A 14,736-nucleotide genomic window follows, 5' to 3' on the forward strand; every position below is an offset into this window, starting at 1 on the left:
AAGAACATTAGCTAATATTTTTTTTTATTTTTTATTTATTGATATTACGTAATCGTAATTTTTTTATACTTTTATACGAGCAAGCAAACATGCATAGGTACATTAGTACAGAGTAGAATACATGTCGAGTAAAAATACATCTGGAGAAATGAGACAGAACGCTATATTTTGTCCCTGTCATCATCAGCTGCGGCCATCACAGTGTTTAGTAGCATTTAAACTCTGATTTTTGATTGAACGGAATTCTGACTGGTGTCATTTTTCGACACTTCAGAAAAGAGAAATCTTTGGGCTTTTTCTGAACTGAATTACAACAAATAAACAAGAGTTTACTCGATCAAATCTTCTATTTATACATATAAAAGAAGACACAGAATGACTGACGGACATATCAACGCACAGCCCAAACCGCTGGGTCTATTCAAATTTAGCACGCGGGTTCCTTATGTGTCTAGGGGTGCACTAAGTAAGGATTTTTGAAAATTCATTCTCTAGGGGGTAAAAAGGTGATTCAAAGTTTGTATGGGGACTTGAACCGGATTAGTTAAAGAGTCTAAATATTTCGCTGAAGGAAAAATCACGCGGACGAAGTCGCGGGCATTAAATAAAAGTACAAGTGCAAGATCATTTGTATATTTATTTAATGGAAAAATACAGTAATACAACATGTTTCTTCCGTCACTGAAAATCGGGCGTAATCCAACAAAACTAATTCCCGTTGTGGACAGCAAACAATTCAACTACCAAAACAACTGTTAGTTATTATATATACATCGCGTATGTAAGTGTGCTGGTGTATAGGCGTTTCTTTCGTTCTTCTTTTCTAAAGATTAATTAGGCCCTCGTATAATTAGTGAGCAGAATACGATAAGCTTATAATAAGCATATCGCATTTTGATGATGTGAAAATTTAAGAAGGTTGATGACCATCTTTGTACTCTTTGACCATTAAATTTCTGTTATATTTCTTCGGCCGCCATGTTTGTTTGTAATAACTTTGTTGCACAAAAGTTGCGATATCCGATATGATTCATTTTCAATCCCAACTAATATTATAAATGCGAAACTATGTTTGTTTGTTTGTTGCCTCTTCACGCTCTATCTACTCAACCAATCTTCTTGAAATTTTGCATACATGTAGTTTGAAGTACGGAGAAGTACATACCATGCCGGAAATATAACTGCTCCCGTGGGAAATAAACGCGGGTGGAGCCGCGCGCGAATTCTAATATTTAATAAATTCATAGTATATATTTATAAAAAATATTCTTTTCGATTCCTTATAGAGACAAATCATTTAAAAATACGAATGATATAATATTCGTTCATTCGTTGGTTCAGGCTCATTACAAGTTTTTCAAATGATTTTAACATGTATCAATACATATACTCTATACGAAATCAATTTAACAATTATATTTTGATACTAGAAGCTGGTTCTTTCTTTCTTTTTTGTGTGATTAACAAATATAAATTTGCCATGAATATTGCGACTACAGTATTACTAGACCGATTTATATAAACTTCAGATTCTAATATAATGCCAGCTATATTTGTTACTTGCCAGTCCCGGCTTCGCTCGGGTTAAACCTTCCTCAGAAATCTCACTATTTATTGGTGAAAACCGTACAAACATTTTCGGGTTTATCGCGTTCATACAGACAGACGCGACAGGGGGACTTCTTTATATACAAATATTAAGAAATTGAATCTATTTATTAAAGTCCTGTTATGTAATTAACCGTATTAGCTCTGATTTAATTTTGTGTGATTTTGAATTTAGAACACGACATTTTGATTTATTAACACCACGTAAACTTAACTCACCTGAGCTCAACTTCAACCACGTGAACTAAAAAGACCCCAATTTTTGTGTTGTTTTTAATAATTTTACGTAACACAACATTTACCATTACACAAGCCTTGGATGTAAGTAAACTTGATACTTCAGGGATGTCAGCCGTCTGTTTGCTCAGTATCGGATTACGATCAGTCTGCAAATAATATATTTTCATTGCTTTGTCCATTTTACGACCGATTTTGTATGTTGCAATATCGTGTCAAATGTTCGTTCTTGTTTCTAATATTTACATTGGTCAGGCATATATCTATTAATACCATAAATGAATAAAAACATAAACGTGTTTTATGCCGTGAATATGTAATAATATATCTTACGTCTTATAGGATAGATCTTGTCTTATAGGGTATTGTACGAGGGTACTGAAGGAATAGGCTAAGATAACAGCATTTCCATAGAGACGATATCTCTCGCGAGAAAAAGAGGCAGGCCGGTCGTAAATTTACATCCGAATCTTCAAAATTTAATTAAACCGCATTCCGGTTTATTTTGCAATTTTTTTTTATTTCGGCGGGCGTAGTCTGTCTATACGTTTTTTTATACCACCACGACGTAAACAGAGGGGTGCTATATGTTTGACGGCTTCGTATTTGTATGTCTGTGTCTCTTCGTGGCTCGCAAACGTTACCGTTATGAACCTAATTTGTTTAGTTGTCACCTAGATGTTTTTTTGTTTAAAGACGGTTTAGTAATTTCATAAGCTATGTATTCCGACTCGATGGTGAAATCGCACTATGTGTAGAAGTCACACTATTTGGTGATAAACTTACAAAAATACGTCTGGTAGTTTTTGAGTTTATCGCGTTCATACAGACAGACAGACAGACAGACAGACGCGACATAAATAGAATCAACATGAAATAAATTTACGTACAATCATCGGCACATAGTTGAGCCAAAATGGCGGCCGTCAGCGCAGGTTTAATTAGAGATAAAAGTGTTATCTATGGGATTTTTCGTGTTTACCCGCGAAATTCAAAATAATCGTTTATTTTTTCATACATAATAACCACTAAAAATCCTTTCTAATACTTTCATCTCTAATTAAACCGTCGCCATTTTGGTTCAACTTATGTGTCGAAGATTGTAATATTATAGAAGATCTCGAATAATAAACCCGTCATGTATTAATAGATTGATCTGAAGTAATCGACGAATTTAAAATTAATTAATTTACTATTCTTCTATTAACCATATGATCGGATGACAACTGTTTTATGAATTGTTATTGTCGTCGAGATTGTTGTTCCGCCGTGTTAATTCCAATAAACTGATGTTAAAACTCTAGTGTTTCATTTTAAACTTATCGAATTTTGTTGAGAATCCTTTTCGACTCCTATGTTAAAGACTTAGAGATCATATTACAATGGCAAATGTAACTCATGCGCTTTCTATGAATTATTATTTGTGGACTTTGACACTGAGTAATGGCTATGTAGATTAGTAAAGAGTTACTTATTTACTTGAAATATGATAATGTCTTGAAAGCCGAAGCAATATTTTTAATATAGTTCAGAATTCACATGAATTCAAACATAATAGTATATTTTTGAAATTACAATTTTGAAATATATAATGGTTAAAAATATGTTGTGAAGATGTTATATTTTGGCAAGTTATGAGAGTTAAAATGATACCAAATATTACATTGAAAAATAATTTATTCTCCATATTTAGCTGCTTAATCTTGTTATATATTTAGAAAATCTTCAACAATATTTGTATATTTTATATTAAGAAACGTTATACAATATAATCATTGCTGGATTGTATTATTTGGCATATCACTGCAAGACTCATTTCGTGCGAACTGTACGACAATTTCACAAAATATATATTAAATATACATAAATACTCTATCAGATTATGTTATAAGATGCAAATACTAGACGTCGAATGAATTTAATTTTATCTACTGTGTCTGTTTGGTTGCCGAGATCCGGGCAAGTCCAGTGCCGCCCTGGCAGATACACCAATACAATAACCTCGCAAGAATTACAACAAGATAGTAACAACTTCCTTAACCTCACTTTAGTCTACGGATTTAAGTTAAACAAATATAAAAATGCATAACGCTCTAAGAGTTTACCCTAAAAATACATCAAAATGGGAAATTATTGAAACAAACAGACATATTTACAAGACCTGAACCACAGAACGCTTAACCACGAAACTACCACTGATCCGACGCGGTATACCTTACAACCTATCACTAGACGGTACGATAAGTCACTAACGTACGTAAATTCAAATCTAGTCTATCACAGCTTACTTAGAAGTACAATCGGTCGTCCACTGTCGGCAAGATGCTCGCATTACACAAACGAGGGCCCGTAGTCCTGCAGCGGCAAGTCTCTGCGCCGGCGCAGCTTGCGACCCGAGAGCTCGTAGATCTTGAAGACGCGAGTCAGCAGCCTGTACTACAAGGGCGAGCGCGCACACAGCGCCGCGCACTCGCCGCACACCAGCTGCCCGGCCAAGTGCCGCACCTGGCACTCTGGCTTCGTCAGCTCCACCGCTAGCAGCACTCTCGCTTGCTCGTGCATCTTCTGTCTCTCTTCCGCATCTGACTCGCACCTGAGTTCTGGCGAGCTCATGCTCGTCGGCAAATGGCATTTCCGTCTCTTTTCGTGAGCGTCTCGCTCTCGCCCCAGCAAAGGCTCGCTCGACGGCTTCTCTTTGGCCTCTCTGTATTTGCTGGTGCTCTGTCTGACCGGAGCGCCGCACTCGAGGTCTATGGGCGCGAAGGGCCCGGGCGAACCATCGAGGGTCGGCGGCGGGGCGATTTGCGGGAAAGGCTTTATCATAGTCAGCAAGCGAGGGGGGCCTCTCTCTATCATGTTGATATGGATGCCTTCAGGCAGCGGCACAGGAGAGTTTCTTCTCGAGTTGACGGATCTTTCAGTGGGGGTGTAGTAGACTGAAATCTTGCTCTCGTCGTCTGCGATAAGGTTGGGTAGTTTGGACAGCTTTTCGATCTTCGTCTTGAGGTACATGTCGATGACTTCCACGTCAGGATCGAAGGCCATGCTGTCGCTCCGGCCGCAGGAGCCGCTTCGGCAGTTCTCAAAGTATAAACTAGGCAGGTTTTCGAGAACTTTGTTCAGGGTTTGCTGTTGGTACTTGTAAGACTCCCGGAGCCTGAGTATCTGATGTGCGGAAAACTTGCGGATCTTGTTTCTTTGGAACACGTAGTTCTCCCGCACCCAGTTCAGTTGGCATGTGGAGTAGTCCCTCACGCGTTTCACCTGAATTAAAAAAATAATGTGTTAGTTACTTTACGATCAAACAATCTCAATAGTTACTATTTCTGATTACTTTTCCTATTATCAAGCTAAGGCACTTTGACAAGACGATCTTAATCACTATTTGTGTAATGTGGAATAGCTCTTACTATTACTTATACTGTTACTAAATAATCATACACAAATATTTTCGTCCAATTGAATTGAGAGACATATTACATAACTTGATATAACGAAAACAGTCGACTGACACAGAACACATAATAAGTAGACTGTTAATGAACAAGACATAAAATGAATATGTGTAACACATACCTGATCGTAATAATTATCTTTCATGGATGACAAATGGTTGCTTCCAATGTCTCTTATGTTGCGCAGGTGTGTTGCCTGGGTCGAGTAACTGTTCTGAATCCAGTCCATTTGCTGGGTACAGTTCTCCTTTATCCTGTGCACCTGCAGACAAAAAAAGAAATGAGTGACTTGACAATAAAATTTTACGATAACAGGGAATGTTGTGTTGGAAAATCTACATACTTGTATCGCGTAATTCTCCCGTAATTTCTCCAGTTGTTGCCTTTTATATTGTTCGATATTGTCCAGCATATTGTATATTTGACGAGAGCGAGGCGCGTCGCGACTTACGCAAGTGCAACAGCTACAACACGTCTCCATAAGATTAAATCTGAAAATTACAATAAATACATTATTATTATATTCTGGTAAAAAAAAAAAAATGACGTGAACCGTGAGTTCTACTGACCTGTGGAATATGTACCGTAGCGCTTGTACCAACAGTGTAATACCCAAAAACGCCGCCGCGCAAGCACCGCCGAACAATAAGCTGTATATCTTTATTTCGTACATAGTCATTGGATCGATGTTCAGGATGACTTCAGTCGAAACATTCCCAGAAGGATTCGTTGCAAAACATAAGTATGTTCCGCTGTCTTCTCTGTGGATGTCTCCAATGAATAGCGAGCCGTCGTCGCGAATCCTCAGTCTAGATTTAGTGTTATCTATAACACGGTAATCCTGGTCGTGTGCGACTCCGTGCTTGTGGTATATGTCTGGCGTCAGCGGGTCAGGGTTCCAGTGATAAACATTCTGCGTCGGCGTGATCCAGGTTATTGAAGGCGCCGGATTCCCCCTAAACTTGCATTCCAATAGTGCATCAGTCTGAAGTCTATTCAACGTCAAAGGGCTGCTTTCAACTAACACAGGCGGCTCACAGTGCATATGATTCAATATGGGCAACATATCATTAGGATATCCTAACCTACAACTCAGATCATTCTTTGTTATATTATTCCTGCTCTTCTCTTCCCCCCAAATGGCAAACCACGCCATTCTGCAGTCGCAAGCCCAAGGATTCCCGTTTATCTTCAGTTCTTCAAGCTTGTGTAGATCTTTCAGAGACATTGGTAGATTGGTGAGAGCATTAAAACTAATATCCATATGGGTTATTGAAGGTGTATCCTGGAATACGAATTGTTCTATTTCCCGTAAATATAAATTATTCCTTATGTAAAGTCGCTGTAAATTATTTAAGCCTTTGAAATTAGTATTCTCTATGACCGTTATCTCAGTGTGCTCGAGGTAGAGTGTTCCTAAGTTAATGTTATGTTGGAAGAGCATGGCTGGCAAGTTCCTCATTCTGTTCCCACCAATGTTTAACCACTTTAGATTCAATAGATTTTTAAAAGCATCTTGTGATATGTTTAGGAACTGATTGTAGCTCAAATTGAGCTCTCTCAGCTGTTCAAAATTATCAAACATAAATTTTGGTATATAGTCTAATTTGTTACTAGATAGATCCAATGTCTCTAATTCCTTTAAATTGACTAGAGCATTTGATGTAATTTTGACTAGGCTATTATTATTTAGGAACAGTGCTTTCAGTTGGCGATTAGGATTAAAATAGAAATCTTGAAAAGTGGCTATTTTGTTATATGATATATCCAAATACTGTAACCTTATCATTGGCCCGAAGACCTGGAATGGTATGGCATGGAGTTGGTTGTGAGATAGATCTAGGACTTCCAGATTATCCAGGTCACTGAAGCTGAATCTGGGCACATCATCGAGATGATTCCTCGATATGTTGAGATGCTTTAAGCGGCTTAGTCTAGCAAACAGTCCGTGTTCAGTCCTTTTGATTTCGTTTCTACTCATGTCGATGTACTCTAAACTGTATAACCCATCAAACAGATGAGGTTCAAGTGTGGTTATTTTGGAATCTGCCCATGTTATTTCTTGGAGATCAGTCCCGAATGGCTCCAGCAGTTTTCTTGTTAATCTGTTCTCAGGAACATCATAACCAGAGCATGAGAGGCGTGTTTTATTGCATTTGCAAGTGGAGGGACAGCCTGTGACCTCCACTGCTGCGCAAATTATTGCCAGCGTCAATATTTTGTGCAACCACTGCATTATATTACAACCCACATAGTCTTATTTACTGCAACAACAAAAATATCTAATTTATTCACCATATGCAAATGCAAGTTGTTCATGTTGAATATATGATAACAACTACAACTTATGAAAAATTGGGCAACATTGTTCAGCTAATTGTAAACTTGCAGTCGCCCGCAACGTCGACTTATTACTTACCATTCGTATACTTGGTGCTACCTCCAGAACATTCCCACTACAGCATTCCCAGAACACAGCACATAAATGGCATACGAAACATTTAGTGCGCGATAAAGATTCCTGTTTAAACATTCACATTTTTACTTGAGACTTGCATAATCCACGTTATTTTGTGTTGACAACAGATGCGATCCAACAGCACAGCACATTCCGTTCACAAGACACGTTTCCATCAAAAACAATACACATTTGATAACATTTCACATGAACACAATAGACAGCGCACTAGTTTTATAACTTTTGCTTAAAATTTAATATATTAAATTCACAAGTAAAACGAATAAGCTCTTCGCTATTGATATAATGAAATACGCTGTCACTACGGCGCGGCGGAGGCGAACACTGAAAAGAAATAAAGGGCGACTGGCGGAGTTGCGCGGAGCGCGGTCTTTGTTTGACATACTGGCGTGACGTAAGGCGGTCTCGCTCGCTCATTGGCCCAGTCAGCTGTGGGGAACGGAGATTGCCGAAGTCAGCCGAGTGTAGGCGAAAGTGCTTTCGGTTCGGGAACCGCAGCGGGCCGCGTTGTCGTGTGTCCAACTCGCTCGCATTCTTGCAAGATTTTCTTGCCTTGATGAAGGAAGTGTACTATTTTATTAGGGTTCCGTTCACGAATATTTAATCTTAATAGACGTTAATATTGTTGCATTTGTTTATTTCGACCTATTTAGTTCCTATTTTAGTAATGTTATATAAAATTTGCTCGTATTACTACTAGTAATTATTTTTTATTGTATTCATGTTCGGTTTTTATTAGCGTCAATGTTTTTATTTTACACGTAAAAATATATACACTTTAGTTTTCAATTTAGTCGTTTACATTATTTAGACTTACATTTGATCAAACAACTAATAGGTACAAATAGAAATAGGCAGGTACATACTTCTATAAATTTTGGATCACGAATTTCTTACAGGGAGCCGTAAAGCAGAAGGCCGCATCTAGTTGTTAACTAAAGCCTGTAATTTTCTATATTATTTTACTAGCCTGTAGCTCCGCCTGCGGTAGCCGATGAGTGACCCAGGTCTTTAACTATATCTATTCCAAATTTCATTAAAATCGGCCCAGAGGTTTAACTGAAAGCGGGCAATATCAAACAAAACAAACAGACAGAAAGATAGAATTTCGTTTTTATGATCTTAGTATAGGTATTGATTGTGGTTTAATTGACATTATCACGTTTAGGGGTCATGGCCCTCTGCCGTGGGGATGAGACGTGAGTTACAAACGGATTTCTGAGTCGTACCTTAATCCCTCCGGGGCAAATGACCTTGAATTGAAGCCTTTGAAGCGTAGATATTTCTGTTGCAGAGTCTTCGAAGCTTAGTAAATAAAAGGCCCCTTTCATTGTAACTGCGTTTGAATTAGTAAATAAACCTACTTTTCACAATCATATATAAAATTTACTAGTTCCTACGGCTTCTTTCCCCTGGATTAGAAAATCCAATTTAGATGTAATTCAATTTCCTCCAACGAATATAACATCTACCTATATTATGTAGTTGACTAAAATAATAATTTCTTAATTAAATACTCAAGAGTTGAGATAATGAGATTTCTCAAGCATTTGAAGAGTTTACTAGTGTTTGATTGAAGTGCTTGCTAATAAATAGAACGATACAGTTTTCCTTCCTGTGCCTTGATGAATCAGATTAGAACTAATCAATTATTATGAGTGCTGTTATACATTATGGACAGAGTATAGATAAATGTATGCTAATATGGTGTGTCTTATTATACCACCGTCTTTGATCATCTCTTAACGCGATCCACTTTACGACCTAAACTGAACTGCATAGCAAATTCGTACCATCGACTTAATTTTTAGCACGAATGCGATTCATTTTAGGTGCCTAAATTTAACGTGAGTTGCTTTGGAATCGTTCTGTAAAAGTTGATGGTAGGCCTGCGGGTAGGTATTACAAAATTGTCTTTGTACTTAAATTCAAATTATTTTTCTAAAATGTTTTTGATTATTATTAATAAGCAGTATAGCACAAGGAAATTATTTCAAATTAAGTTCGATTTGTCCTTATTTATTTAATTATTTATTGATTTTCCTGCTGCATAAAAATTGATATTGAAATTGTGACGGCAATTAATAATTATTATGTTTAATAACCTTATGTATTTAATATTACTGTTAATTTCTAAAATATTTAGAATTCAATTATTCAACTTGAGGAGTAATTCCTTAAAATATGTTTTTGTAATATTGACTAGCCAGTTAGTAGGTAACTAATCCAAAAAGTATTAGGTACTTTTTGGAAACAAGAAATACATAAAACATAGATTTTGTACGAATCCATAGATTGGCTGTTAGATAATTCTTAGAATTTAGTCCGCCTTAGAATTTTGTACTTATGTATGTCATATGTATTGTGCAATAAAATTTACATTTAACGATGTTATTTAACTCGACCATTTTGTCACATAGAAAAGGAACTTTCATTCAAATCAATCATCGTAATCAATTTAATAACACTGATATGTAGTATAATAACAAAAAATGACATTTAGCACCGATTACAATTTACACGTGAGACACATGTTTTAGGTTTTTGACCGGAGTCGATTTCAGTTGACTTAAATTTTGTTAATTTATGTAAGTACACACTTTTTTATCATCATACGATTTAACTGAGTAATTACATACTAGTATTTAGTAGAGAGTAGTCGAATTTGAAGCAACAAATAAATAAACAAAACATAAACAAGAAATCAATGAGTATATCTCTGTTGACAAATATTATATTATGTAGTACATATAGTACTCGAGAGTTTCGACAAAGGAAATATATTTTGGTGATTTCCGACTTATCGCTTTGTTGCGAGTAACATTTTCGCGTGCTATCTAGTGCGTGGTCTGATAAACTAGAACGGGTCATTTGATTAAAATGTGTATACTCATTTAATTAAAAAAATATAGGTATCCAAAATTGAAAATAACGAAAACGTTAATTATGACCTTGACCCTATTTTGGCTTTTAAAATTATTAAAATTGTAGTGTGTCCAGGTCTGTATAGGATATTATGGGACAACTTGGTTATCATGTGATCGTGTGTAATTTGATTTCGATTAGTCTTCGCTTGTGAAGGTCGAATGTTCCAATCGCTTAGATCATTGTTTTATATTACGGCCGTTAGTTCGACTGCTCAAACTGAACAAACTTATATTTAGTGACACAGAGGCACTTGTAACGTTTTTCTGTAATCCCACTAATCGTACTAATATTATAAATGCGACAGTTCGTGAGGATGTATGTGTGTTTGTTACTCTGTCACGCAAAATCAATACTGGAGGAGGAGGTTATTATAATTGAACTAGTAAACATAATATATGTAATACATCCTCGAAAGTAACATGCAGTCGCGAGAGAAAAGCCACTCGTATTTCTCGAAGCCATTTTGCACATGTATTGGCTAAGTGCGATACAGCAAGCAAATTGTATTGCGGCCTTGTTTATGTTTAATCTGTTACAGATTATACTTGTACGTTCTAATTTTCATCGAAACGTTTCTTGTAACAAGCTGAAGAATACTGTACTCCGACTTAACATTACAGTTGTTCTACAATATTTTGATACGTTTTTATTTGAATATAACTTCAAGCGAAATTTTAACGAACGCGAATGCTGTCTGATACAAATCCAATTATAACAAAAAAATATGTAAGTTTTCGTGTAATGTTTTTATATCTGTGACTTCGTTTTTCCTTGTCGATTCACAAAACAATTGAAAGGAGACTCTTATGTCTTGTCAGTCAATTATTTGAATTGCTAATTCTTATTCTTATTGTCATGGAATTAGTAGGTACTCCGCGGAGTACCTAACTGCTAATTCCATGGTATTTCAGGATTTCACAAGCTTTTTGCCTCTTGTAATGAGTTCTGTGCACGGCGAACGCAATTTTCCTATTCAGAAGTACCTTACACGGAGAAAATTGGCCTGCCTAGTTTCTTTAAGCAGTACGAACGACATTATTAGCAATTGTAGACTATTAGAAAAACTAAAAGGATACTATTAACATTTCTTGAGAAATATCCAACGCTACGTCATTAAAAGTAATTATAACTACGCAACTTTTCAGTCTAATGGATGCTATTCAATGTAGACTCAACCGGTTTGCAATGTCGCCTTCGATATGTTGCTAATATTAGTACGCTTTGGTGATAAAGGTTATCTGTTTTAACTTTTTTTTTTAATATAGCTGACAAACAAGTTTAATTTGAAGTTGATGACAAGATTTTCCTGCAATGATATTTATATAAACCTAGATCTGACTTCGTAAATGCGCCTCATCTCAAAAAACATAATAAGCGGATAACTAGACGTAGGTATAGTATAACTAAGTAAATAAAAAAGAAAACGCTAAGAACAAAATAGAATATCTGATATGCCACACAACCTAAAAGCCAGAGATGCCACAGCAACTCAAATGGCTATATATCACATTATAAGATTCGTGATTATAAGAATCCCAATATGTGCCAAATGAAAATAACGACGAAGTCGAGTTGAGTGTGCGTGATTGATAATGCCCTAACGATAACACCGATCCATTACAGAGGCCTAGAGATTATCGTATCGACGTTGTTTTTCTAGCTATTTGTAACTTGAGCATGAAGGTACTTTGAATGTGTCTCGCTATTTATGCGAATGGCAATCTTGGTGTTGAGAATGGCTAAAACACGATTTTGTTAGATAAAGTTCGAAATTACTCTTGTCACGAATTTTATGGTCACTAAAATAACACCTGTAAGTAAACGACCCAGACATTACACTGATGTGAACGGAGGGGGACATTAAACCTTTTAGTATGGAAGAATATATTTTTCCGGATATAATTTCAGGATAATCCAAGTACTTACAAGAATTTTTAATCAATTAATAATACGGTACAGTAAGGTACAACTATATATGACATAGTTTGGCCGTTCAATTTCATCATTGAATATTATTCAATTATTTCTGAGCATTACTCTGTGGTTGCGATCATCTAAGTGGAATATGGAAATCCAGTTCATTTGGCAAATATCCCAATGGTACCTAATTCCATTCTGAAGAAACTATTAAGCTATCATAATATTAATTTTGCTAATATTAACCGAAACCGGTCAATAACATTAATTCATGTGTCATATAAGGTACTTGAAACTATAATCTGAGTTTGAATATAGAACCAACACGTGTTCTTTTTCTTTGAAGACACGAGACTTAACATAGGTACTCGTATATTGACTTAACGCGTTAGCGCCACTTACCTGTCTAGGGTTACACTGTCGTGATCTCGCTCGTACTTACATTTAGCTGATATACAGAAGGAGACAGATAGATGTTAGTAAAGTGGTTCTTGCACGTGAGCGAACGTTGTGAAACGATCTTGGCCTTCTCAGTAGGGCTTCGCAGTCTCGTAGTACGCCAGGTAGAATAGTCCATCGGTAATTTAGTTAATGACTTCGTTGTTTGTCTGATTCTTTATTATGGTAATTTACACATTCAGAACGCTGCGAATTATTTTTCCAAAGTACCTAGGCAATATTTGGTTTTGTAAATATGGTAATAATTTCGCCAGGTAGACTGAAAAGCCATTTAGGTTGATATTAACTATTGAAGTTGATTTTTCCTTCCCCTTATAATAGTAAATAGGATCTATTAGACATAATTTTTATTGGTATATCTAAGCACCCAAATTGTCACCAATGCCACAAAAAAAATGAAGGCTTAATACATAACAAGTTGTTTACATGTTTGTCGTAAAATTACAAAAAAATTGGGGGCATTAGTAAAATAGTATTATTTAATTATGACCCCGTCAACGCACAACTTATCATAGTTTGACTTTATTTTGTCCGCAATTTATAGTTTGTTGATATAAAAAAAATATACCTTATTTGTTTTGCTAATTTGTCTTATTATTCTTCTACTCTTATTGATTCTTATCTTATTAATTTGCGATGATTGTTGAATATTGGACACACAATTTGGAGATACAATTTTATTTTATCCTCAGCAGAATTGACACACAGTTGACTGTGTATGTGACTTGTGTAGACAGCTATAGGTCGTAAAAGTCATGTCAAATGCCTTAAAGCGAATTGAATAAAGTCGGACACCAGTGTAAGTGTACTTGATAAGAAAGAAATTGTACTTTAAATAAAATCGACCTATTGTTATTTAACAAGTAGCAGATAGAGAGTATTTATTTTATATAGATTATCCTAATAATATAAATGCGATATTTTGGATATACATGAACGATATCTGGTATGATTACGATGATTTTTAGTAATTCCAGTAAATAAAAAGATTAAATTACTATACTTTTTATCACAAAATTCAGCAGCCAAGGGGCGCGGAGTACTATTGAATTTTAAAAAATTCACACATACGTATACGATTTTTTTCTCCAATCTCGCTTTAGTAATAAACTATACTAAACCTTCCTCAGGAATCAATATCTATTAAAAAAACACGCATCAAAATCTGTTGCAATTTTTTTTAAGATCTAAGCATACATACAGATACAGCGCTTCAGTGGGAAACGACTTTATTTTGTATTCGGTATGTATTGATATTGGTTCATGGAAAATTTGAACAATTTCGTAGGCATGTTCCACAGTCACAATAACACTAGTACTAGTAACAAAACTCGTATGAAAAACAATTTGTTTTAGCTTTGCCATAGTGATCGTTCCATCGTGTCTAGTCTATGCCACCCAATGACGTTTATATTGCCATCCACCCACGTCAGGCTTTCGCTTCAAATTGCGTAGGATTCAATAAATTGTTATTTCGGTACTATTATCATAAAGTATATTTGAAAGGTTAAAAAAGTTATAAAGATTGAACATCAAATACGTAGGTACAAGCTTTTATCTAATGTCACTTTCATCTGTATAGTGGGCCGCACATTAAACCCCGCACATTCATTGCAAAATCTTGACGTGACTGTACCTATACTTTTAAATGAA

At 35.8% G+C, this 14,736-nt stretch overlaps 2 protein-coding genes across 5 annotated transcripts in view; one reads left to right on the top strand and one right to left on the bottom strand.

The window, feature by feature from the left end:
* The window catches only part of Ndf (Nucleosome-destabilizing factor), a 42,042-nt gene that overhangs the window by 7,347 nt on the left and 19,959 nt on the right, over positions 1 to 14,736 (top strand). The window lies entirely within an intron of this gene.
* Positions 3,505 to 8,124, bottom strand: LOC128678853 (leucine-rich repeat and immunoglobulin-like domain-containing nogo receptor-interacting protein 3). Its single transcript, XM_053760715.1, has 5 exons — positions 7,720 to 8,124; positions 5,870 to 7,564; positions 5,644 to 5,791; positions 5,422 to 5,562; positions 3,505 to 5,109 (listed from the first exon to the last, which is right to left on the bottom strand). Exons 2-5 carry the CDS (start codon positions 7,534 to 7,536, stop codon positions 4,282 to 4,284), a joined length of 2,784 nt encoding a protein of 927 aa, XP_053616690.1. The 5' UTR covers positions 7,537 to 7,564; positions 7,720 to 8,124; the 3' UTR covers positions 3,505 to 4,281.

Source organism: Plodia interpunctella, chromosome 20, assembly GCF_027563975.2.
Source record: "Plodia interpunctella isolate USDA-ARS_2022_Savannah chromosome 20, ilPloInte3.2, whole genome shotgun sequence".
NCBI lineage: Eukaryota > Metazoa > Arthropoda > Insecta > Lepidoptera > Pyralidae > Plodia > Plodia interpunctella.

Excerpts from the sequence above, each read along its gene's own strand:
- LOC128678853 (XM_053760715.1), bottom strand. The coding sequence starts at position 7,536 with ATGCAGTGGTTGCACAAAATATTGACGCTGGCAATAATTTGCGCAGCA. Across the intron at positions 5,792-5,869 it reads CTACGGTACATATTCCACAG|ATTTAATCTTATGGAGACGT; the intron begins GTCAGTAGAACT and ends TGTAATTTTCAG. Across the intron at positions 5,110-5,421 it reads AAGATAATTATTACGATCAG|GTGAAACGCGTGAGGGACTA; the intron begins GTATGTGTTACA and ends TTTTTAATTCAG.